This window comes from Rhinoderma darwinii, chromosome 5, assembly GCF_050947455.1.
Source record: "Rhinoderma darwinii isolate aRhiDar2 chromosome 5, aRhiDar2.hap1, whole genome shotgun sequence".
Taxonomy (NCBI): Eukaryota; Metazoa; Chordata; class Amphibia; order Anura; family Rhinodermatidae; genus Rhinoderma; species Rhinoderma darwinii.
In genome coordinates this window covers 323361884-323386613 of record NC_134691.1, presented here as the reverse complement: position 1 = coordinate 323386613, position 24730 = coordinate 323361884, and the positions used below count along the sequence as shown (strand labels likewise).

General features: G+C 42.6%; 1 protein-coding gene across 1 annotated transcript in view; it reads right to left on the bottom strand.

The window, feature by feature from the left end:
- Nucleotides 1-24730, bottom strand: part of CUBN (cubilin) — a 190371-nt gene that overhangs the window by 53907 nt on the left and 111734 nt on the right. The window contains exons 32-40 of the mRNA XM_075828736.1: nt 22594-22750; nt 21890-22006; nt 17899-18012; nt 16446-16574; nt 12700-12832; nt 10926-11131; nt 4108-4289; nt 2693-2888; nt 1232-1429 (exon numbers count right to left, since the gene is read on the bottom strand). Coding sequence (XP_075684851.1) covers nt 1232-1429; nt 2693-2888; nt 4108-4289; nt 10926-11131; nt 12700-12832; nt 16446-16574; nt 17899-18012; nt 21890-22006; nt 22594-22750 — 1432 coding nt within the window. The remainder of the gene's footprint in view (nt 1-1231; nt 1430-2692; nt 2889-4107; nt 4290-10925; nt 11132-12699; nt 12833-16445; nt 16575-17898; nt 18013-21889; nt 22007-22593; nt 22751-24730) is intronic.

Here is a 24730-nt window from a genome sequence, read left to right as displayed (position 1 = left end):
CAGTGACTACCGATCCCAATATACATGTATCTGTAAAAAAAAATGAAGTTCGTACTTACCGAGAACTCCCTGTTTCTGTCTCCAGTCCGGCCTCCCAGGATGACGTTTCAGTGTAAGTGACGGCTGCAGCCAATCACAGGCCAAGCACAGGCTGCAGCGGTCACATGGACTGGCGCGTCATCCAAGGAGGTCGGGCTGGATGCCGAAGGAGGGACGCGTCATAAAGACAACGGGCGGTAAGTATGAATTTCTTTTACTATCACTAGGGAAAGTGCTGTCCCTTCTCTCTATCCTGCACTGATAGGGAGAAGGGAAGCACTTTTCCCGCAGTCCGCAGCAGCTAGTCCGCATCAATTTTCTGCACATTTTGTGCAGATCCGCAGCCGTAATCCGCAACCCGGATTAGGTGCGGCATTGATGCGGACAGTTGCGGAGGAATTCCGCCATGTGTGGTCATGCCCTAATAATTAAAAAAATCATTAGTAATGTGATGTGTCCATTCTGACGGCTTCTCTCTCTATTTTTTACATAGTTCATGTCTACAATGCTCTGCCTAATGCCCTTGGAGTGAATCTCTGTCTTTTAACACCATGTCATTTTTAGGTCCAAAATTCTGTGCTGATTATTTTATTAATATATCTTCATAGCGGCTGGAGCTTTGTTTTGTGAATTCAAATCCCCTACATATATATCAATTTAAAAAATAACTTTCTCGTTACCTACAGTCACCACTAGAGGGAGCTTAAAAGCTTTCTGCATACTTATAATTATTTGTGTGGTTGCTGCGGCATTTTCTCCGACATCATAAGAAAATAGGCCACACTCGAAAAAGATAAGTGAAGAACGTTTGGACTTTATTAGCTCATGTGCAACATTTCAGTCCACGTGTCCAGGACCTTTCTCAAGCCTGTATACATGTATATATTTTTATATTTTTATATTTTATTCTTATTTATTTACTATTTAGTTTATAATTTATTTTGTAAAGACAATAGGTTTATTTATTTTTACACCTTGTTAAATTCTATACATTATATTGAAGTGGAATAACAGGGGGTTTGAACTCACAAACAAAGGCAGCAGGAAGAAGGAAAACAAGGCGTCATGGATAGACGAGCTAAAGTGAATTGGGACAGAATACAGATGAAGAGGGGAGCATAAGGTTCATTAAAATACTATTTATACTGCGATTTTGTTTGCATAAATGACAGGAAAATAATGGCTCCCTTACCGTCTCTGATGACAAGCTTGTCATTACCACATGTGGGCTGGGCTTCAATATCCACTGACAGGAGGTTCAGCTCCACCGTGGACTCAGGGGATCGGATCACCCAGGTGCACTCAATCCTTGGAGCGTACATATTTGGCCATCCAGGGGAGAAGAGAAATAATGGGGTTTCTCCAGTCTGTAAAGCTCCACCACATGCACCTGTGATAGTAAGGTGATAACAAATGGGTAAATGACCAGACTTCATGTTCCCGGGTCAGGGGCTCCTCTAGCCTTTTTGACTCTGGAAAATGATATGGCGACTTCAGTACCAAATTTTTATTGGAAATTGCAAAGGTGAAATGTCTGTTTGTTACTATGCTGTCCCCACAGTCATGGAAGGTGGCCACCTGAGGGGAAGATCCCCCCCATGCCCCATGGATGGCACAACACTGACCCCAATAATGTTTTTGGGAATTTCAATTGTTTTTATTCGTGTATGTAAGATATTGGTTCACAACACATTGCCTGTCCCTAGCCTACAGCCAGAGGGGGTAACGTGAAGCTCCTGTGTTCCAATGCAAAACCGTAAACCGGGACCTCCGCCTACCACGTGCCATTTATAATCCTGGTGTCTTCATATGGGGCTGTGAGGCCATTGCGCCCCCTTAGGCATCAGAGTCCAGATGTAATTGCTACCTCTCGATCCCCTGTAGCCATGCCCCTGCCTACAGCATATTTAAAACAAATAATGTATACGCCGTATATAAACAGCGGAGGTAGGGGAGTATGGAGCGGGCTCACGTGGTAAGCCTGCTCCATAGAACGAGTGCAGCCAACACTTCAGTGTAACGTGACCTCACTCATTTAACCCCCTTAGATGTCGCGGTTAATAGCGACTGCGGCATCTAAGCCGTCAGAAACGGGGTGCCCCCTGACGTTTTATCGCCCTTCCAGCACACGATCGCGGAGTGTTGATGGTTGTCATGAGAGCCTGGGGGCCTAGTGAAGACAACCAAGTCTGCCATCTTTGTACTCATATTAAGGGCTTAATAGGATCCTGTAAGAATCTCGATATACTGCAATAGCTTAGTAATGATCGCTGGTTCAAGTCCTAATCGCTGGTTCAAGTACTAATATAAAATGTTAAAAAAAAGTATTTTTAATATATAAACAAAATATGGTGAAACAGCTAATTTTAATTTTCTAAATTTTACCTTGTAAGAGTAGAAAACCATAAAAAACTCTATATATTTGTTATCGCCGTAATCGTATTGACCCACATAATAAAGTTAACATGTCGTTTGTACCGCACAGTGAACGCCATAAAAACGCAACCGAAAAAACTTTTCATTAATTTTTTTGCCTGATATCTGTTTTTTAGGAACAATCGTTTGCATATTAATTTCGCCCACAAATTATTCAGATCGATCAAAAATGTTCATTACTGCATTGCTTAATGTTTACAGGGCGTACGATTCATACCTGGAGATATGGTAGGTACTGGTTCAGGTGATGCATTGATTGCAGTCCATTCCAGCAGAAACCCCCCTTTGCTGATACTGGTGTCACTTAGGAACTGAATAGTTACTGCGCCGCCATAGGAGAAGAGGGACGGAGGAGGGGCAACCCCACAATATGTGCCGATTATATGAAAGTTAATGTCAGGTCCATCAAATATCTGCACAAATAAAAATTCCAAAACTTTACATAAAAATAAGAACAAACATATGTACTAAAAACATCTATGTCACTAGATAAAAGCAGTACCAGCATGCTACTACCCAAAGTGCTTTGGGGCACGGTTTATACCAGATTTGGGCATTTGCTTACTTCAATTGGCCTGCCTTTAGGACTATTTACACCCTCACACATGTTTTATGTTTTGTTAATTGCATTAAAAATCAGACAAAACATTGTCATATGCCCCGTGGGTGGTCATGTTTTGTCAATAAACCCAAGGCACTGGAGGGCCGTAGGAAAACTCATTGGACACATTACATAAAAATAGTCATAAACTGTTTTGCACACCGATTCCCAAGATTAACACCACTTCTCATGCTCACACTAATGTTTTTAAATGATCCCTATTACATCAAATATGGTACAAATTATACTGGGTTAAAATGGAAAAGTGCAGTACCATTTATGTCCACAAGGGGAAAAAAAGTCAATGGCTAACCCTTTTAAGAGCCTTGGAACATGATTCGGGTTATCAGCCATACCAGAAACACATCTTTTTCACATGGGGCATTGCTTTAAAGGCTCCGTACTAGTTTGATCTCCGCAAGTACATTCCTTTTGTGAGGCCATAAACTGTAAAATACCACTTGACATTATCCATTCGAAGCGATCAGATTGATTGATCCAGATCAAACACTGATTTAGTGCTAAGAGTTAATAAACTACCTTAATAAAAATTAAAATCAAAAATATTTTTTGAAATAACTATTAGGGTATGTTCACACGGCAGCCTCAGTTACGGCTGAAATTACGGAGCTGTTTTCAGGAGAAAACAGCTCCGTAATTTCAGCCGTAATGGCATGTGCAGGCACTTTTCGCTGCGTCCATTACGGACGTAATTGGAGCTGTTTTTCCATGGAGTCAATGGAAAACGGCTCCAATTACGTCTCAAGAAGGGACAGGCACTTCTTTGACGCGGGCGTCTTTTTTACGCGCCGTCTTTTGACAGCGGCGCGTAAAAAAAATGACCGTCGGCACAGAACATCGTAAGACCCATTCAAATAAATGGGCAGATATGTGCCGAAGCTTTGGAGCCGTATTTTCGGACGTAATTCGGGGCTAAAACGCCTGAATTACGACCGTAAATAGGGTGTGTAAACCCAGCCTTAAAATCAAAAGTCTTATAATAAAATTCTAGGAATTTATTAGAAACGTACCCGCAGTTTGTCGTAGCTGCAGCTTGCGTGATCTTCAATGTCTATCTCCAGAATTCTAATCTCAATGATGTGACCTGATTCCACATTGACTTTCCAGATGTAGTTCGACTGGTGTGGGTACTGCCTGGGCCACAGCGGAGATGCAATTTGCCCATAGGTTCCTTCTATTTTGTTCCCGAATACTAAAGGTATTGAATTCATATTGATTAAATGTCTCAGAAACTACATGCACTTCATACAGTAGGTTTGTAGTAATACATTTTATTAAAGGGGTATTCTCATATTAGATATTTATGGCATTCACAGGTTATGCCATAAATGTCTTATAAATGCTGGTGCCAGCCCAGGGACCTGCATCTATCTCCAGTATGGGGGTCACCCAATCCTGGTCACATCTGGTGAGGTGGCCACGTCTCTTTACATTCACTATGGCAGATACAGAAACAACCGAGCACGCTTGCTCCACTGTTTCCATACCTCCCATAGAACAGAATGGAAAGACAAGCATGCGACAGTTTACAGAATTAGAAAAACAAGGCTGCTTGCAACCCAAAACAGCGCTACACCTGTTCACAGGTTGTTAATGGTATTGCAACTAAGCCCCATTCACTTCAAAGGAGCTGAGTTGCACTACCAGACACAGCCCATGGGCAGGTGGGGCACTGTTTATAAAAGAATACAGATTTTTCTAATCCTGTACAACCCCTTTTAACTTGATGAATAATAATTATCATGATGACCACATGTACTTAGCAGGAGATGTTCGAAACATTCAACTCTGGAAGGTGATTGGAAACCACACCATGTTGGGATAAAATATGGTCCGAAGGTTCATTCTCTCCTCGGCTAGTAGTAGGATACGCCAGTCTTTCTGAGCTTGGTGGTTTAAGTGGCTTGTGAACTAAGTGGAGTTCTAAAACCGGATTGTGTTGCTGTACTTCTGTATTGTGTTGCTGTATATCTGTTTTGATTGCTAGCAAATAAAAGATAGCAAAAACTCACACAATTTAAAAAAAAAAATTAGTACATTTTTTTTTTTTTTTCCCTTGCAGATTCGTTCCAGCTGAGCAGCTGACGAGGGGGAAGGGGTTAACTGGACACAGGTGGTATAAATTAGTCAGCAGACCTCATTTTGAGCTTGCTCTTTCTGAGCTTGGTGGTTTAAGTAGCTTGTGAACTAAGTGGAGTTCTAAAACCGGAGGTGAAAAGAGGAGTTGAAGCCCCAGTAAGTACTCTTCTTTTCTTTTACTTTGACAATTGTTCGCTGTTTTGGTATAACTTGGATAATGGATAGCAAGATTGGAGGTTTTCTTCAGTGCACAGTTTGCCATATGTATACATGACTGGAGCCGGAGTTCCAGGGTGAATATCTCTGTGGCAGATGTGAGCATGTTGTTCACCTGGAAGCTCGCATTAGAGATCTGGAGGAGCAGAATGCAACACTGAGGAAGATAGACAATTTTGAGCGGAGCTTGCTGCTCACAGAGCATGCAGTTAGTGGGTTAGAACTGGAGAGTGAAGACATGGGTGAGCAGGATCAGGTAAGTAGCTGGGTTAATGTAGTTAGGGGCAGTAGAAAGGGGTCAAAGACAAGGAAGGCCGATCCGGTTTCTGGCATTCCAAGCAAAATTGCCAGGTTGGGTGATGATGCGAGGGTGTCAGTCTCAGAAATGGCAGCCCTAGTGGATACTGATCTCCCTAACAGCCGGGAGAACAGCCCAGCTAGTAGTCGGCGGGATGGTAATGCAGGTAAGCCAAGACAATTGATAGTTGTAGGGGATTCTATAATCAGGAAGACGGATAGAATAATTTGTCGCCAAGACCACCTCAACCGAATGGTTTGCTGTCTCCCTGGTGCCAGGGTTCGGCATGTGGTGGAACGGGTGGACAAATTGCTGGGAGGGGCTGGTGATGATCCAGCTGTTGTGGTCCATGTCGGTACCAATGACAGAATAAATGGTAGGTGGAGGAGCCTTAAGAATAATTTTAAAGAACTAGGCTACAAGCTGAAGGGAAGGACCTCCAAGGTTGTATTCTCAGGAATACTGCCTGTGCCATGCGCATCACAGGAAAGACAGCGGGAGCTTAGGGAGTTAAATGCATGGCTTAAGTCTTGGTGTAGAGGAGAAGGATTTGGGTTCCTAGAGCACTGGGCTGACTTTTCATTGGGGTACAAACTGTATTCTGCAGATGATTTGCACCTAAATGGAAGGGGGTCCGCTGTGCTGGGGGAGAGAATTCTAGCTGGGGTGGCGGAGTATTTAAACTAGGGCTGAGGAGGGAGGCCAATGTAGGAAATAAAGGGGTAGTCAGGTTAGAGAGGGGTCAGACTATATTGGTGGGGGGAGAGACAGACTGTGGGGAGAGGACTATGCAACAAGATAAGGAGATCCTTTCGTTACAAAACAGCAGTGAAAATAAAAAGGCCCAAATGTCAAATAATCACATTTCTGATAGTGAAATTGAAACAGTTAAAGGCAAGTTAAAGTGTATGTTCACAAATGCCAGAAGTCTAGCAAGCAAAATGGGGGAGCTGGAGGCCTTGGTACTGGAAGAAAATATAGATATAGTTGGTGTTGCTGAAACATGGCTGGACTCTTCACATGACTGGGCTGTAAATCTACAGGGTTTTACACTGTTTCGGAAAGACAGGGCAAATAGGAAAGGTGGTGGTGTATGTCTGTATGTGAGAAGCGATATGAAGGTGAGTGTAAATGAGACATTAGAGGGTGAATACTGTAAGGAGGTTGAAACCTTGTGGGTGGAATTACAAAGGGAAGTAAACACTGAAAAAATTACTTTTGGTGTAATCTATAGACCCCCCAATATAACTGAGGAGATGGAAGGTCAAATATATAAACAGATGGAGCGGGCTGCACAGGCGGGTACTGTAGTGATAATGGGAGATTTTAATTTCCGGGATATTAATTGGTGTCATGGTTCGGCTTCAACTGCAAAGGGGAGACATTTCCTCAACCTGTTACAGGAAAATTTTATGGGCCAGTTTGTGGAAGACCCGACTAGAGGTGAAGCTCTGTTGGATCTGGTCATTTCTAATAATGCAGAGCTTGTTGGGAATGTCAATGTTCGTGAAAACCTCGGTAACAGTGATCATAATATAGTTACATTTTACCTATACTGTAAAAAACAAATGCAGGCTGGGAGGGCAAAAACATTTAATTTTAAGAAAGCCAATTTCCCCAGGATGAGGGCTGCAATTCAGGATATAGACTGGGAAGAACTAATGTCAAATAATGGGACAAATGATAAATGGGAGATTTTCAAATCTACCTTGGGTAATTATAGTGCAAAATGTATTCCTACAGGTAACAAGTATAAACGACTAAAATTAAACCCCACATGGCTTACACCTTCTGTGAAAGGGGCAATACATGACAAAAAAAGGGCATTTAAAAAATACAAATCTGAGGGTACAGCTGTAGCCTTTGTAAAATATAAAGAGCTTAATAAAATCTGTAAAAATGTAATAAAATCAGCAAAAATACAAAATGAAAGGCAGGTGGCCAAGGATAGTAAAACAAATCCTAAAAAATTCTTCAAGCATATAAGTGCAAAAAAGCCAAGGTCTGAACATGTAGGACCCCTAGATAATGGTAATGGGGAGTTGGTGACAGGGGATCAAGAGAAGGCAGAGTTACTAAATGGGTTCTTCCGCTCTGTATATACAACAGAAGAAGGAGCAGCTGATGTAGCCGGTGCCAGTGCTGTTAATATATCAGTTGATATACTGAATTGGATGAATGTAGATATGGTCCAAGCTAAATTAAATAAAATAAATGTCCACAAGGCCCCGGGACCAGATGGGTTACACCCTAGAGTTCTTAAAGAGCTTAGTTCAGTTATTTCTGTCCCCCTCTTCATAATATTTAGAGAGTCTCTCATGAGTGGTATAGTGCCAAGGGACTGGCGCAGGGCAAATGTGGTGCCTATTTTCAAAAAGGGCACTAGGTCTTCGCCGGGTAATTATAGACCAGTAAGCTTAACATCAATTGTGGGGAAAATGTTTGAGGGGCTATTGAGGGACTATATACAGAATTATGTGACAATAAATAGTATTATAAGTGACAGCCAGCATGGTTTTACAAAGGACAGAAGCTGTCAAACCAACCTGATTTGTTTTTATGAAGAGGTAAGCAGAAGTCTAGACCGAGGGGCCGCTGTGGATATAGTGTTTTTGGACTTTGCAAAGGCATTTGACACTGTCCCTCATAGACATCTAATGGGTAAATTAAGGACTATAGGTTTAGAAAGTATAGTTTGTAATTGGATTGAGAATTGGCTCAAGGACTGTATCCAGAGAGTTGTGGTCAATGATTCCTACTCTGAATGGTCCCCTGTAATAAGTGGTGTACCCCAGGGTGCAGTGCTGGGACCACTATTATTCAACTTATTTATTAATGATATAGAGGATGGGATTAATAGCACTATTTCTATTTTTGCAGATGACACCAAGCTATGTAATATAGTTCAGACTATGGAAGATGTTTGTGAATTGCAGGCAGATTTAAACAAACTAAGTGTTTGGGCGTCCACTTGGCAAATGAAGTTTAATGTAGATAAATGTAAAGTTATGCATCTGGGTACCAACAACCTGCATGCATCATATGTCCTAGGGGGAGCTACACTGGGGGAGTCAATTGTTGAGAAGGATCTGGGTGTACTTGTAAATCATAAACTAAATTTCAGCATGCAGTGTCAATCAGCTGCTTCAAAGGCCAGCAAAATATTGTCGTGTATCAAAAGAGGCATGGACTCGCGGGACAGGGAGGTAATATTACCACTTTACAAAGCATTAGTGAGGCCTCATCTAGAATATGCAGTCCAGTTCTGGGCTCCAGTTCATAGAAAGGATGCCCTGGAGTTGGAAAAAATACAAAGAAGAGCAATGAAGCTAATAAGGGGCATGGAGTATCTAAGTTATGAGGAAAGATTAAAAGAACTAAACCTATTTAGCCTTGAGAAAAGACGACTAAGGGGGGACATGATTAACTTATATAAATATATGAATGGCGCATACAAAAAATATGGTGAAATCCTGTTCCATGTAAAACCCCCTCAAAAAACAAGGGGGCACTCCCTCCGTCTGGAGAAAAAAAGGTTCAACCTGCAGAGGCGACAAGCCTTCTTTACTGTGAGAACTGTGAATCTATGGAATAGTCACCGCAGGAGCCGTCACAGCAGGGACAGTAGATGGCTTTAAAAAAGGCTTAGATAATTTCCTAGACCAAAAAAATATTAACTGCTATGTGTAGAAATTTTTTACTTCCCCCTTCCCTTCCCTTGGTTGAACTTGATGGACATGTGTCTTTTTTCAACCGTACAAACTATGTAACTATGTAACTATGTAGTAAACGTGGGCCATTGTAGGTGTAGGAAGATGGAGGAAATGCTCGAGGAGGAAGGACAGCTACACTGGCTGGACTCTCTACTCCACCTGGAGGTCCCTACTATCATACAGGTAAAGAGAAGTGTATAGAAAGACCCCTCAACCAATCAGTGACCCACAATGATTTCATCGACAAGCTACAGGATGAAGACCACTTCTATTATAGTGAATGTTTCTCTGAAGAGGTCACTTCTATTATAGTGAATGTTTCTCTAAAGAGGTCTTTAGAAATTGGCCGTAAAGATGACCGGTCAGTTTCCTGACATGTCTGTTTTAGTAAATGCTTGTAATTCCCATGTAAAAACAATTCTGAAGCACCTTCTCTTAGAACTCTATGCTGTGCCGTGCCTCTGTTATTCCTCCTAGAAAATTATAAATAAATTGCCAACTGGATGTTACCATTCCCCTTGTCAAAGAGATGTGTCCCTACACAGTCTCTCTCTGTCAGCACTGATTGGACAGTGTCAGTCTGTGTAGGAACACACCCCCAACTGTTGTCAATTTAATTATAAATTAGTAGGAGGAATAACAGAGGAACGGCACAACGTCAAGTTTTAAAAAAGCTGCTCCATAATTGTTATAATAGGGAGAATACAAGCATTAACTAAATCAGACATGTCAAGAGAGGTAACAGGTCCTCTATAAATAAAAAACAATGGGCCTCATGGAAAAAAAAACATTTGAAGACAAAATAAAATTTCTAACTTACAAAGGAAAAATGAAAGCTGGAGATATGATAAGATGCTATGGGTATTCACTTGCCCAAAAAGCCCTGAGTTGGAGCAGTTGGGCTGGGAACATCTTGTGGGGTAGGTACGGTTTATTAAATACCCTCATCTTCCACCTGTGGAGCTCCAGATGTGGAAAATTATTTTTCCAGGCTGAGCCTGTGGTTAACGGTTTAGTTAATGGTGAGAACGTTAATGATAACTTATGGGACTGTTTTACATATTCTAATTTGACGGGGGCAAGATCTACAGGAAAAGAGAGTGTTACATGTGAATAACAATTTGTGGGCCTTACCCTGCAGAGGTGTTACTTGAAGCTCCTGAGCCCCAATGCAAAATCTGATGCAGGGCCCCAACCCAACAGGTAACATTTATGATAATGGTCTTATGTGGCAGAGAGGCCTTTCCGTTCTCTCAGGCCTGGGTGCCACTGTTACCTATGCACCCATTATATCTACGTTTCTATTTCCCTGGTTATTTTTGGAAAACATTACACCAGGTCAGACACTTAAAGCCAGATATTTACTGTCGGCATCTCCTGTAATCCAGTTTCAATGATACATTTCTGGTTTATTTTGGACATCGTTGGTTTACAATTATTATCTCTTATCCAAAATTTTTATCCTATTTACATTTTTCTAGTGTATTTTCAGAAAAGAAGTGAATTTGATTTATATACTTACAGTGAGAGAACGTGGCTTGAAACCCAGAACCACCGACAGAACCATCCGACACAAACTTTACCCAAAGTATATGACCAATGATGGACGTAACATTACTTGGCAATCTATCGCCACAGAAACGTCCTAAGAATGTACCCGTGGCATTTCCTTCTCTAATTTCCACATAATCACTTGAACAGTTGTCACTCATCTGAAGTGAGAATGGCCTGAGGACAGCGGAAAACAGGAAGATTACAGAAGAATAAAACAGTACACAGAACATGACACATTGTGAATGATGCATTAGAGGCAGCTGGTTTATTGGGTTATGTAATACGAGAAGTCGAATTTCAATGGAGAATATTAGGAACCTGTGACACCACAAGAAAATTTAGTAAGAAAGAACCAGGGTTTGGTGTGTGAAGGATTGAACAATTGGGCTGACAAAGTTTAGAAAATGGAATAGCCCATTAGAACATTGCAAGACTTCTGCTATTGAATGAAAAAATGTGACTGAAAAAGTTCTGGTTCACTATTATAAAAGTGAGTAAACCCCAAATTCAAAGATCTACTAGTAGTAATAATTCTCATAATTTTTTAGGGTAGAGTACACCCATGAAACAACTCATTACTATTATTATTTTTCTCATAACCTGTGTCGGACTGTGGACCCTTGGGCCCACCAGAGGAAATTATTCTGAGGACCCTCCCTTCACCTATACAGAACATGTACATGTCCACTTTTACATATCTAAGACCCTTGTGTGAAATGATCGACAACAAAGTCAGCCAAAACCAAGATTGTCTTCTGCTGGACCTTTGGGGCCTATTATTGTGTCAAGAGCCTGGGCCGACTGGAGGATCCTCTCGACTCTAGTCTGTCTCAGCTCGTAAGGGTTTATCTCCTCAATGTTTTTCTCCTATCCTCCTGGGACTATAGATGGCGAGTCTCCGAGCTTTCTGACCTCCGATAATAACAACATTTTCTGACAAGTGACTGCAGCATATCAGAAGATGACTACAGTGTCATTGCCCTTGAAGTTCCCCAAGAGTATATCAATTTGTTTACAAAGTTTTTCAACATGCACCGGATGTCTTCAGGGTCTTCTGATGAGATTCACCTAAACAAACCCTTGTAACCACAGATCAGAGAGTATGACAAGAAATGAAAGCCCTATTATTGGAGTCCTGATAAAGGGGCATTCTGATAAAGGAGATCCTGACAGTGAAGGGGTTGTGGTGGTTTGCACTTTGCCATCAATGGCCCACAGTTTACGCCAGGTTTTGGAGTCTACTGCGCGGCTAAAATACCGGACTAATCTCATTAGAAATTAATGAGAAAACTGAGTGTGGTCTCTAGGGTAGACAAGGTTTGGGCTACATTTTTTACCTAGAAATGGCACTAATTTTGGCAAAAAACTACGTCTTATGGAAGACGTAGATCTCATTTCCATACTGCCAGATACTTCAAGATCTTTTAATAAATTTGATGCAAAGCACTCCAGCAGCCTCCATCGCTTAGCCGCGAGTAAAAGAACGTTAGCCTTAGTATATGTGGGTCAATGTGTTTAAAACCTACTCTTATTTTAAGAAATTAGAGCAATAATGAACGAAAGAACTAAAATATATTCAGAAAATAATTTAACAATGTTAATAATACTACGCTCTGGTGGTTTATATTTCCAGGATATGTCGTACTCTGAAATATGTGTCTGATAGTTCTCCTGCCAGATGCTACATTTCCTTCCTGAAAGGCCGATAAAATGAAAACAATTTGAAGCGAGAAGAGGTTTACATGAAAGTCAGCATGAGCCGGTTGCCAGGAGAGCTGAGAATGTTCCAAACACACTCCGTATTTGGTGGATAAATGTCTGGATAATTGGGACTGTTAAATGCTCCGTTCTCCATATGTAAAGTTCCTCCACATGCTAAAAGATAGAACAATGAGAAAATGTCAGATAAGTATATTATATCCGGAAGTCAATGAGTTGGGCTACAGGACTGAGACTGATGATGTCACTCTGCTCAGCACAATGATGTCACTCGCTGTTCCACTGACATTGCTGGGGATAACCTCTAGGCAGCACTGTCTGCATGGACCGAAAGGCAAAAAATTGTTTTTATCTCTCAAAATCCCCAGACACAGGGGCGGACATACCGCATGTGCAGCCGGTGCAGCTGCACAAGGGCCCCGCGTGGGAAGGGGGCCCGTTCCTCTGCTGGCCGACTCAGTTCTCAGCTGCGCGATGCTGAGGACTGAGACAGAGGCCCGTGGACAGTAGCTGCGAGCCCATCAGCGGGCCCCCCGTGGACAGTAGCTGGGCAAAGAAAATGTGGGCAAAGAAAATAAAAAAACTATACTCACCTCCTCCCTCGCCTCCGTTCACCCGCCGCAGCCCCCATCCTCCTGTCTCGGTCTGTGTTACAAGTGTACAAGGCTGCACTGGTGACGCGCTGCCGATGGCACGTGACCGCTGCTGCCAATAACTCCTCATTGGTGTGCTGCTGAGGACAGTAGTTCCACAGCAAATCGCTGTTGAGGGCATTGATTGGCTGCAGCGGTCATGTGCCATCGACCGCGCGTCACCACAGCAGCTTTGTAAACACAGAAAGGGATAGGGGCTGCGGAGGGGGAACGGAGGCGCCGGAGGAGGTGAGTATAGGTTTTTCATTTTCTTTGCCCACATTTAGGGACTTAGTTTAGATAAGAATTTAACCCGGAAAAAAATGTGTTACTTGTGTTCTAAACTGGTAATAAAATGTACAATATAAATCTTCCTTCATAATTTTTATTAGTAAGGTTTATTTTTATATGCATATATATGTTTAGGTAACTTTGTCGGTATTGGGGGGGGGGGCGGGGGGGCCCTGGCACATTATCTGCACAGGGGCCTTTTGCAGTCTGTGTCCGCCACTGCCCAGACATATAACAATTGACCCACCCAGACATCAAATGAATTGTATTGAAGCAAGATAAAACATTTTTTGTCACTATAATTTTTAGAGAAGTATATAAATATTTTCCAATTCTTTATGTTTGAGTTTTTAAAGAGGCTCTGTCTCCAGATTCTCAAATCCCTATCTCCTATTGCATGGGATCGGCGCTGCAATGTAGAGAACAGTAACGTTTTGTTTTTTTTAAAACGTTCATTTTTGGCCAAGTTTTGAGCTATTTTATATATATGCAAATGAGCTTTGAAATGGACAACTGGGCGTTTTTTTTTCGTTATGTCCAACTGGGCGTGTATTGTGTTTTTAACTGGGCGTGTTTACGTGTATGACGCTGACCAATCAGTGACCAGTCAGCGTCAACACTCCTCTCCATTCATTTACACAGCACATAGTGTTCTTACTAGAACGATGTGCAGCCACATACACAAGTGTCCTGATAATGAATACACATGACCTCCAGCCTGGACGTCATGTGTATTCAGAATCCTGACACTTCTGACTCTTTTCTCTGAGATTTCCAGCAAGGGAAACGAAATCTCGTTTACCTCCGTAATCTCGCGAGATTACGAGTGGCTTGCTGAAATCTCAGAGAAAAGAGTCAGAAGTGTCAGGATTCTGAATACACATGACGTCCAGGCTGGATTTCATGTGTATTCATTATCAGGACACTTGTGTATGTGGCAGCACATGTGCTGCTTGTAAATGAATGGAGAGGAGTGTATGACACTGACTGGTCACTGATTGGTCAGTGTCATACACATAAACACGCCCAGTTAAAAACATGATACACACCCAGTTGGACATAACGAAAAAAAAACGCCCAGTTGTCCATTTCAAACCTCATTTGCATATATATAAAATAGCTCATAACTTGGCCAAAAATGAATGTTTTTTTAAAAAAAAAACACGTTACTGTTATCTACATTTCAGCGCCGATCACATGCAATAGGAGATAGGGATTTGAGAATCTGGTGACAGAGCCTCTTTAAGGGTGTTGTCCACTTTTCAGCGATCAGCTGTAATCTATGGGGAACCCTGGCAGCAAGTGTTCAATTCCGCTTGCAGCGCCACCACAGGGCGAATGAAGCATTACAGAGTGCTCGTTGAAATAAATCAGCTGTCTGTGTAATGCGTGCATGTCCTCCAGAGTGAGAAATGCTCTTTGTTGCCGCTCTCTGCTTTGGCTAATAGATGATGATCCTGAATGGAGGACCCCATCTATCAACTCTAGGTTTCCTTAGTAGCGTAATTGAAAAATATTTTCTATACCAGACAACCTCTATAAAGAGAAGTGGTCAGCTCTCTGACATGACTGTTTTTGTAAATATTTGCTTTCCACGTATAGTAATAGTTTTGTAGCATCTTTCATTAGAACTTTAAAGAGGCTCTGTCACCAGATTTTGCAACCCCTATCTGCTATTGCAGCAGATCGGCGCTGCAATGTAGATTACAGTAACGTTTTTATTTTTAAAAAAACGAGCATTTTTGGCCAAGTTATGACCATTTTCGTATTTATGCAAATGAGGCTTGCAAAAGTCCAACTGGGCGTGTTGAAAAGTAAAAGTCCAACTGGGCGTGTATTATGTGCGTACATCGGGGCGTGTTTACTACTTTTACTAGCTGGGCGTTGTGTATAGAAGTATCATCCACTTCTCTTCAGAACGCCCAGCTTCTGGCAGTGCAGATCTGTGACGTCACTCACAGGTCCTGCATCGTGTCGGCACCAGAGGCTACAGTTGATTCTGCAGCAGCATCAGCGTTTGCAGGTAAGTAGCTACATCGACTTACCTGCAAACGCCGATGCTGCTGCAGAATCATCTGTAGCCTCTGGTGCCGATGTGTCCTTGCTCGTCTGACACGATGCAGGACCTGTGAGTGACGACACAGCGTGATCTCTGGAGAACACGGCTGTGTCTGCACTGCCAGAAGCTGGGCGTTCTGAAGAGAAGTGGATGATACTTCTATACACAACGCCCAGCTAGTAAAAGTAGTAAACATGCCCCGATGTACGCACATAATACACGCCCACTTGGACTTTTACTTTAAACACGCCCACTTGGACTTTTGCAAGCCTCATTTGCATAAATACGAAAATGGTCATAACTTGGCCAAAAATGCTCGTTTTTTAAAAATAAAAACGTTACTGTAATCTACATTGCAGCGCCGATCTGCTGCAATAGCAGATAGGGGTTGCAAAATCTGGTGACAGAGCCTCTTTAAGTTGATTCATTGCTCCATTATTCTTCCTGGAAATGTATGAATACATCGGCAACTGATTGGGCAGTGTCAGAATGTGTAGGCACACACCCAATTGAAAGGCTGAATAGTTACACCGAGTTGTCCATTTATTTATACATTTGCAGGAGGAGTAACAGAGGCACGGCAGAACACAGAGTTCTAAGAAAAGATGCTCCAGAATTGTTATTTTTTTTTAAGGAATACAAGTATTTACTAAAACAGACATGTCAGGAGAGGTGACAGGTCATCTTTAATATTCAAGAAAATTTATTTGGAATAATCTCTTTTTTCTTTCCCGTCAACACGTTCCTAACTGGGCTACAGACACAACATGAAAATTATCAGTCTCACCTGACAGTGACGGCGAGTACGATGCATGGAAGCCCTTCCCATTTGTGTAGTTATTGGAGACAAAGTTGATCACAAGGGCATTACTGAAAGACGTGACAGGATGTGGTATTACAGCGCCACAAAAACGGCCTAAAACAAACATAAAAACGACATGTAAAGCCGCCCACTAGCAATAAACTAAAATCATACTGGAAGATGTGAACCACAAGCTGAGGTGAGTCCACCCAGGCAGAGGGACAACTAGTTTCCCGAGAAAGTTACCAAATTGCAATGAAGGCCAAAAAAGTTCCCACTAAAGCTTTATCACATTACAGAATCTGATAAAACACTTCTAGTATGTGGAATTTTTACATTTAGTGGCCACATAATCACTACTTCAGGCAGTTTTCACTACTATCTATAATGATTATATAAAAAAGTACACAGTTTGTTATCAGACACGGTGGGTCTCATGTATAGATCCTAGTGGTGGCCCATAACTATCAATCATATTCAGGCTATAAATTATATAATGTTGGTTGCATGCAGCCACCACTAGGGGGAGCTAATTGCACTTGGATTCATCCAGCTAGCATTGAACTCACTGGGAGCTGTATAAATTGATATGCAATGAATTTTCTCTAGTGGTGATTGCAGGTAGCCGGTATCAGTGTAATGACAAGCAAGGGAAGCAAAGAACTCCTTTGTAAGAACTGTATATAGGTTTGGTGCTCTCTAATGCCCTCCGCCCAAAACTATCTAACAATTCACCAGTAATTGTGATAAATTCAGTAGCTCAGTCTCTGGCATGAAATCTTATAGGCAGTAAGAAACTTTTTTATGTGACAGTGGATCCCCCCTGGGCTCTTGGTGCAACATACAGTGTGCCCATCCCAGGAGCAATCATTTAGTCACCTAGGCTTTTAAGAATCACATAGCCCCTGCTATCTGCTTGCTCCACTTCATATCTCTTAGTAGCTGTTACAGTTAACATTGAATTCAATCATAGATTCTATTTACATCTGCGTCGAAGGGTCGATTAGGAGCCTCTGCCGCAGATTCTGTAATTTTTCTAGGACAACATAGTACAGCATGCTGCGCTACTCTGTCCCTAAAAACGACGGACATCGTGACGAAAGCCTGACGGTACCTATTAAAGTCAGTGGGGGGATTTATTTCTACGGCAGAAAACTGGTATGGAAAGGTTGATAAATTCTCTCCATTGGGCTCCACTGGTTTCCATCAAGCAACCAATCTCTTTTTTCGCTGTTCTGCTACTATGATAGAGCAGAACGACATAAAAGCCTAACACAGCTGTGAACAGTCGTTGTTCATATCAGCAAGAAAATAAGATAAAACATTAGATTTTGGTTATTTTTCGTTAGTGTTTTGTTACATTTTCCTCCTTTAGATGAACACACACATGTGGGTCCCATGCCAGTACATTTCTGATATATAATAACAATGAGTATACCCAGAGAAGGGGAGCCATAATTATCTCCATCTAAAATCTCTACAAAGTCTTCAGAACAATTCCGATTTCTGTCCTCAGTTTGGAAATCCGTAAAGGAAATAGTAACATGGTTAACTGTTGAGAGAAACAACATAAATGATAATGAATACAATATATAAGTTATCGATAAAATAAAAAAGAGTTAAAAAACACTTCACCTGTAATGACGGGGGTAGGGAAACAGACAAGTGAGCCCTAATCTACCCGCCACTCAGTCCCTGCCTACATGCAATGACCCGCCCTAGGCGACGGTGTACAACTGGGCGACGGTCCCTACGCTCAGTAAGTGCACGACAGACAACCAGACAAGGGTACACAAAGCTAAGGGAAATGGGGCAGTTGCCCACGGCAACACCGTGAGCAACAAGAGTGGTGAACGAGTCGAGTCAAACCAGGAGTGTACGAGGTACCAAACGCAGAGCAGGAGAGTAGTCAGTAAGCCAGGGTCAGTATGAAGCAGGGTCAAATAGTTCAGAAGCTGCAGCAGGGCCAGGAAACCACACAAGAAGAATCACAAGCAAGGAGGAACAGGAAAGGCAGGTATAAATAGACAGAGGGCGGGAGCTAGCTCCGTCTGGCCAGGCTGTGATAGGCTCTCCCACTCCTAAGCCTGCCATCCTGAGTGGTGGAAGATGGAGTCAGTCTGACAGACATAGAAGCAGGTGCAGACTGATTACCTATGGGCGTATACACAAAAGCTGTGCCTGGCAGATCCTTTACATCGCCATAAAATAAACGCACCGGGCCACTCTCAGGATGTTATACATTCTATTTGGCTGCTTTTTTTAGTTGTTTCTGCTTTTGCGAAAGTTAGGGAGCAACCAATATGGCTGCCAATGTTCTTCCCATAAAGTTCTGAATGCAAATTTTACTTTGTTTTGCACCGATGCACAATGAGTCGAATTTATCAATATATTTACGTCAGATTTCTGGTGCAAATACATTGAAAAATAGGGTATTTGGGCCGAAAGTCATATTTATGAAGGCCCTGACAGACTTTTTTTTATATGTGCAACTGTGACGGACAATGTGGCCCGTTCCTAGCAAGAAAGAGGGGAGAATGCCATGTCCGACCGGTCATTATTTTTATCCTGTGCCACATTCATACCCATTAAACGGTTGGTACTAAGTTGATGAATGTATAGATAGTTGACAGGGGAGAGATTATTAATAAGTCTTCCCCACTGTGTTCTATATTGTGGCATATGTGACATTCATAACTGTAATGACAACCATCTGGCCTAACACTAAGGCCGTTACATTTGATGGTGCCCAGTGTGGTACCCTCTGTTGACTCCCCCCACTATAGTTTAATGTCATACAGTGTACAAATAACCATATCATATTATTACAAGAACCATAAAGTATGTTATCCGAATAAGAGTCCCGTATCGTGGCCAAAAATAATATGCTGGCACCACTATACACTACAAAAATATTCTACTGTACAGTGCCTAAGTAGCAGTGCCGCACAACGTAAAGTAAATACCACCATACAGCATACCTCCCAACATTTGCCTGCCCATTCCTCGGGACACTATTAATCCCCACATTCGATCCATGCGGGAATGTTCACTAAACATCTGGAGAACGCCCACTTTTATGCATATTTATATTAGCCCCACCCGTTGGCGGGGCAATCCCAAACAAAAAACCGGGACGGTTGGGTGGTATGCATACAGTGTGGTAATAATACCACCATACAGTGACTAAATAACAGCTCTGTACACAGGGCCACCATCAGGGCAGTACTGCTGGTACTGCAGTCAGGGGAACGGCCACAATGATGAAAAAAAGGGGCCTGTCTGCTATTTTAAACCTTTCATTGAGGGCCCCAGCGTTAGTTAATTGGAGAAAGGAACGGACCGTTATTTACTCTGAAGTAACTTATGCTGGGGCACTGAGAGGAAGGCGCTGCGTGAGCAGGAAACAGAATCTCCGTGTGGAGGGAACGGCCCCCCAGACAGGGAGGATGGAGGAGGAGCAGTGCCACGCAGCTCCCCCCCCCCCCCATGCCTGCAACTTGTAACAGGCAGAACATTTCGCCAGGACAGGTAAGAAGCTGTAATGTTATGTGTGGGGGAGGGAATTACGTACAAATCGTTTTTGTGGGGGAGGGAGGACTTAACCCTAAATGCTATATGTGAGGGAGGGGATTTTGTGTAAAACGTTTTTGTAGGGGAGGGTGGGACTTGGCTGTGAATGCTATGTGTGCGGGAAGGGATTCATTATTAATTTTTCTTGGGGGAGGACTTAACTGTTAGGCTGAGTTCACACAAGCCGGATACACTGCATAGAAGCACGAAGCATTCCGCCCTGTGGTGCAGTTTTTTCTCCCATAATGTCCGCTGCAGAAACTGCTGCATTTAGCCGGCCTGGTAGCATGATGTTTCATCCCATCTGACCACCGCTACAGCCTGTGATTGGCTGCAGTGGTCACATGGGATGAAACGCCATCCCAGGAGGCCGCGCTGGAGGGAGGAAGAAACACAGACTCCTGTGTAAGTATAATATTTTTTTTTTGTATCAGTTCAAATCAATGGTAATGCAAATGGAAAGCTATGGTTTCTGTTTTGTTTCTGTTCATGGGTTCCCCTGAGGGAAAAGTCAGACGGATCCCATGAACAGAACCCCGACGCAGCTGTGAATGAAGCCTTAGGCTTCCCACACACGAGCGTATTCGGTCCGTGATATACAGACCGTATGTTGGCCGCATTTCCTGGACTGAACACAGTGCAGGGAGCTGGGCTCCTAGCATCATAGTTATGTATGACGCTAGGTGTCCCTGCCTCCCCGCGGGACTACTGTCCCGTACTGAAAATGTGATTACAGTACGGGACAGTTTTCCCACAGCGAGGCAGGGACTCCAGGCTTCGTACATAACTATGATGCTAGGAGCCCGGCTCCCTGCAGTGTGTTTGGTCACGGAAATACTGGCAACATACGGTCCGTATGTCACGGACTGAACACGCTCGTGTGTGGGAAGCCTTACATATATGGAGATGAGGAACAACCCCAGAGTTCCTGGGCAGAGCCCTAGTAGAAGATCTGCCCAGGGACCCTAGCCCTGGGCAAGCGCCACTCCCCGGGCGATGTATCCCACGTTTTGGCTAAATTGAACAAAATCCAGGGCATTAATCGGTCACAGCCTGCTCCATGGCTTCGTTCACTGTAGTTGACGTCAGCACCAAAATCGGTTAACGCGTATAACGTACAAACATTGGTGCCACACTTTCCGTTGTCCACCCCTGGTAATGGAAGGGGGGCCCAGACATCTTGGCTGTATGTGGCCCAGAAATTCCTGACGGCGGCCCTGCCTGTACATAAAGTCAGCTAATAACAAAGCAATAAAATGCAGCAAAAACATTTTTTTGGAGCAAAGTGACAAAAGATGATGAGGTAAGATTTTCCAAGTAAAAGACCTTCAATTTATCAATTTATAAAAACCCTTAGGGTATGTTCACACGGCAGCCTCCGTTACGGCTGAAATTACGGTGCTGTTTTCAGGAGAAAACAGTTCCGGAATTTCAGACGTAATGGCATGTGCAGGCGCTTTTCGCTGCGTCCATTACGGACGTAATTGGAGCTGTTTTTCCATGGAGTCAAGGGAAAACGGCTCCAATTACGTCTCAAGAAGTGACAGGTACTTCTTTGATGACCATCGGCACAGAACATCGTAAAACCTATTCAAATAAATGGGCAGATGTTTGCTGCCGCTTTGGAGCCGTATTTTCGGACATAATTCGGGGCTAAAACGCCCGAATTACGTCCGTAAATAGGGTGTGTGAACATACCCTTATACCCTTTATACACAGGGGTTGGAGCTTCTGCTAAGAAAGGGAATTTTTTTTTCAAGTGCTGTTTAGCGATGTTGCTAATATAAAATATCCTCCCACATAAAATCCTGTATGTGAAACAAGTGATATATACAGCATGTGCACTGGTAACTTACAAGGATCCTGAGCTTTTATAATCCATGAACAGTTCTGATTGTTTGGATACCGGGCTGGATACAACGGAGAGGAAATAACGCCGTTAATCGAATTAGTCACTATAGAGCTTCCACATGCTACAAGAGAATCAAAGGGAAATAAATCAAGGTCAGACCATCTGTGAACCTACTTGAATATATTAGGAAAATGTCTACAAGCGAATCCGTAATATGGCATCATTATTGTATTCAGTCCCTTTTTTAGCAGCGTGAGCATTTCGATAATAAAACTGTTTGTAGGGAGTTTCAAAGTCTCTTGTATTGTCTTAAGACTGTCAGCACACTGGCAGCTTTAGGACAGCCCAAACGGCTGAAGTTTTTTGACAGAGTACGGGCTGCCATAAACAGCAGCCTGTAGTCTGATGAATTCACAGGGAAATTGGATGAAATTTTAAAAGCCCTTTACAACATGATAAGCATTACAGGCAATTTATAATTTTTGTAATAAATAATATAATGTAACTATATTAATGGACTTCTCACCACTACAACATACATTAAGGTATATGCACATGGGACCCTTTCCTGTCTAATTACAAAGAGCAGCTGTTTGTCAGTGTCTGTGCCCGCTGCAATTCAGAGACAATCTCTTTGAGGAATTGCTATTTATGCAAATAACTAATGTATAAGGAAGGGCCCATGGCTACTCAGATAAAGAAGCTCACCTTCACTAAAGCGGGCACTGAAGCCTTTACGTTTGCCACTGCTGTCAGACCGCAGCCGCACAAACATGGTGTTTTGAGTCGATGTAATTGCATCGGGAATTTGGCTTCCGCACAGAGTAGCAAGGTGTTGAGCATCACTGGTTTCACCGTCGTAAACCTACCGGAGAAAATGCAAGGAACAAAGCCATAGATTGATTTCCATAGACTGAAAACTTGGGCTTGGGTGGAATTTTCAACAAATTTTAACTCCCCAAGTTAAACCTACTTACCCCCCCCCCCCACCATTCCCCTGAGATCATTAAAGGAGCATTCCTTTTTTGACCCTTTGCATCCCCAGGATTTACCGTCTATTTGCTGTGTATTTTCACCATAATCTTGGTGTGCCCAGCCTTAGGGCCCATTTACACGGCCAAAGATCGAGCAAACGAGCCTTCGTATGGACGCTCATTCCTGATCATTACCCTATGTAAACAGAGCAACAATCTGCCAATGAACGAGCAAATGCTCGTTCATCGGCTGATCGTGTCGTTTATGCATCACAAAATATTATCGTTGTCGGGAGCACATTTCTCTGTGTAAACAGGGAGATGCGCTGCCGACATGATGGAAATGCATGGGGACAAATGATCTTAGTAATGATCGCTCGTCCCCAAACATAGCTCCTTGAGAAATGAGCAAACGAGCGCAGATCAATGAGCGGTGCTCGTTTTTATGCCCAATATTGGCCGATGTAAAAGGACCCTTAGTCTCCATGCACACAACAAGGCCTGTATGGTGGAAAATAGAGCCGTAGGCCATATGGCACCGCATTACAGAGATATTTTCCACTAGAAGCAAAGCGGCATCCAAAGGTAAGGTGACACAATTGTTAGTGTCTATGAATTGCAGGATCTGGACAGTCAGCTGCATAAAGGCCCATTTACACAGGACAATAATTAGCTGAACAAGTCTTCTTACAAACTCGTTTCCGATTATTGGCCAGTAAAAGCAAGCGCTGATCACATTGTTTATGCAGTCTATAAATTCATCGTTGTCGGCAGCACATCTACGCATGTAAACGGGATGTGCTGCCGACTATATGCAACTGATGGCGACGAACAATCGTATTAACAATCGTTCATCCTGATACAGAAAGCATCGGCCCGTGTAAAGGGGCCAGTTAACGAACGCATCTTTGACACATATATATATATATATATATATATATATATATACACACATACAGTTAGGTCCAGAATTATTTGGACAGTGACACAAGTTTTAGCATTTTAGCTGTTTACCAAAACATATTGAATATACAGTTATATAATCAATATGAGCTCAGCTTTAATTTGAGGGTATTCACATTCTAATTTGAGGAAGGGTTTAGGGATTACAGCTCTTTAATATGTAGCAGCCTCTTTTTCAAGAGACCAAAGGTAATTGGACAATTATCTCAAAAGCTATTTAATGGGCTGCATGGACTATTCCCTCATTATTCCATCATCAATTAAGCAGGTAAAAGGTCTGGAGTTGATTCCAGGTGTGGCATTTGCATTTGGAAGCTGTTGCTGTGAACCCACAACATGAGGTCAAAGGAGCTCCCAATGTAAGTGAAACAGACCATCGTTAAGCTGAAAGAAATGAAGAAATCTATCAGAGAGATGCACAAATGTTAGGACCGGCCAAATCAACAGTTTGGTACATTCTTGAAAAAAAAAGAGCGCACTGGTGATCTCGTGAACTCCAAAAGGCCTGGACGTCCACGGAAGACAACAGTGGTGGATGATCGCAGGATCCTTTCCATGGTGAAGAAAAGCCCCCTCACAACATCTACCCAAGTGAAGAACACTCTCCTGGAAGTAGGTGTATCAGTATCTAAGTCTACCATAAAGAGAAGACCTCATGAGAGCAAATACAGAGGGTTCAACACAAGGTGCAAACCATTACTCAGCCTCAAAAATAGAAAGGCTAGATTAGACTTTACCAAACAACATGTAAAGAAGCCGCCCAGTTCTGGAACAGCATGAAACTAAGATCAACCTGTACCAGAATGATGGGAGGAAGAAAGTATGGAGAAGGCTTGGAACGGCTCATGATCCAAAGCCACCACATCCTCTGTAAAACATGGTGGAGGCAGTGTGATAGGATGGTGAAG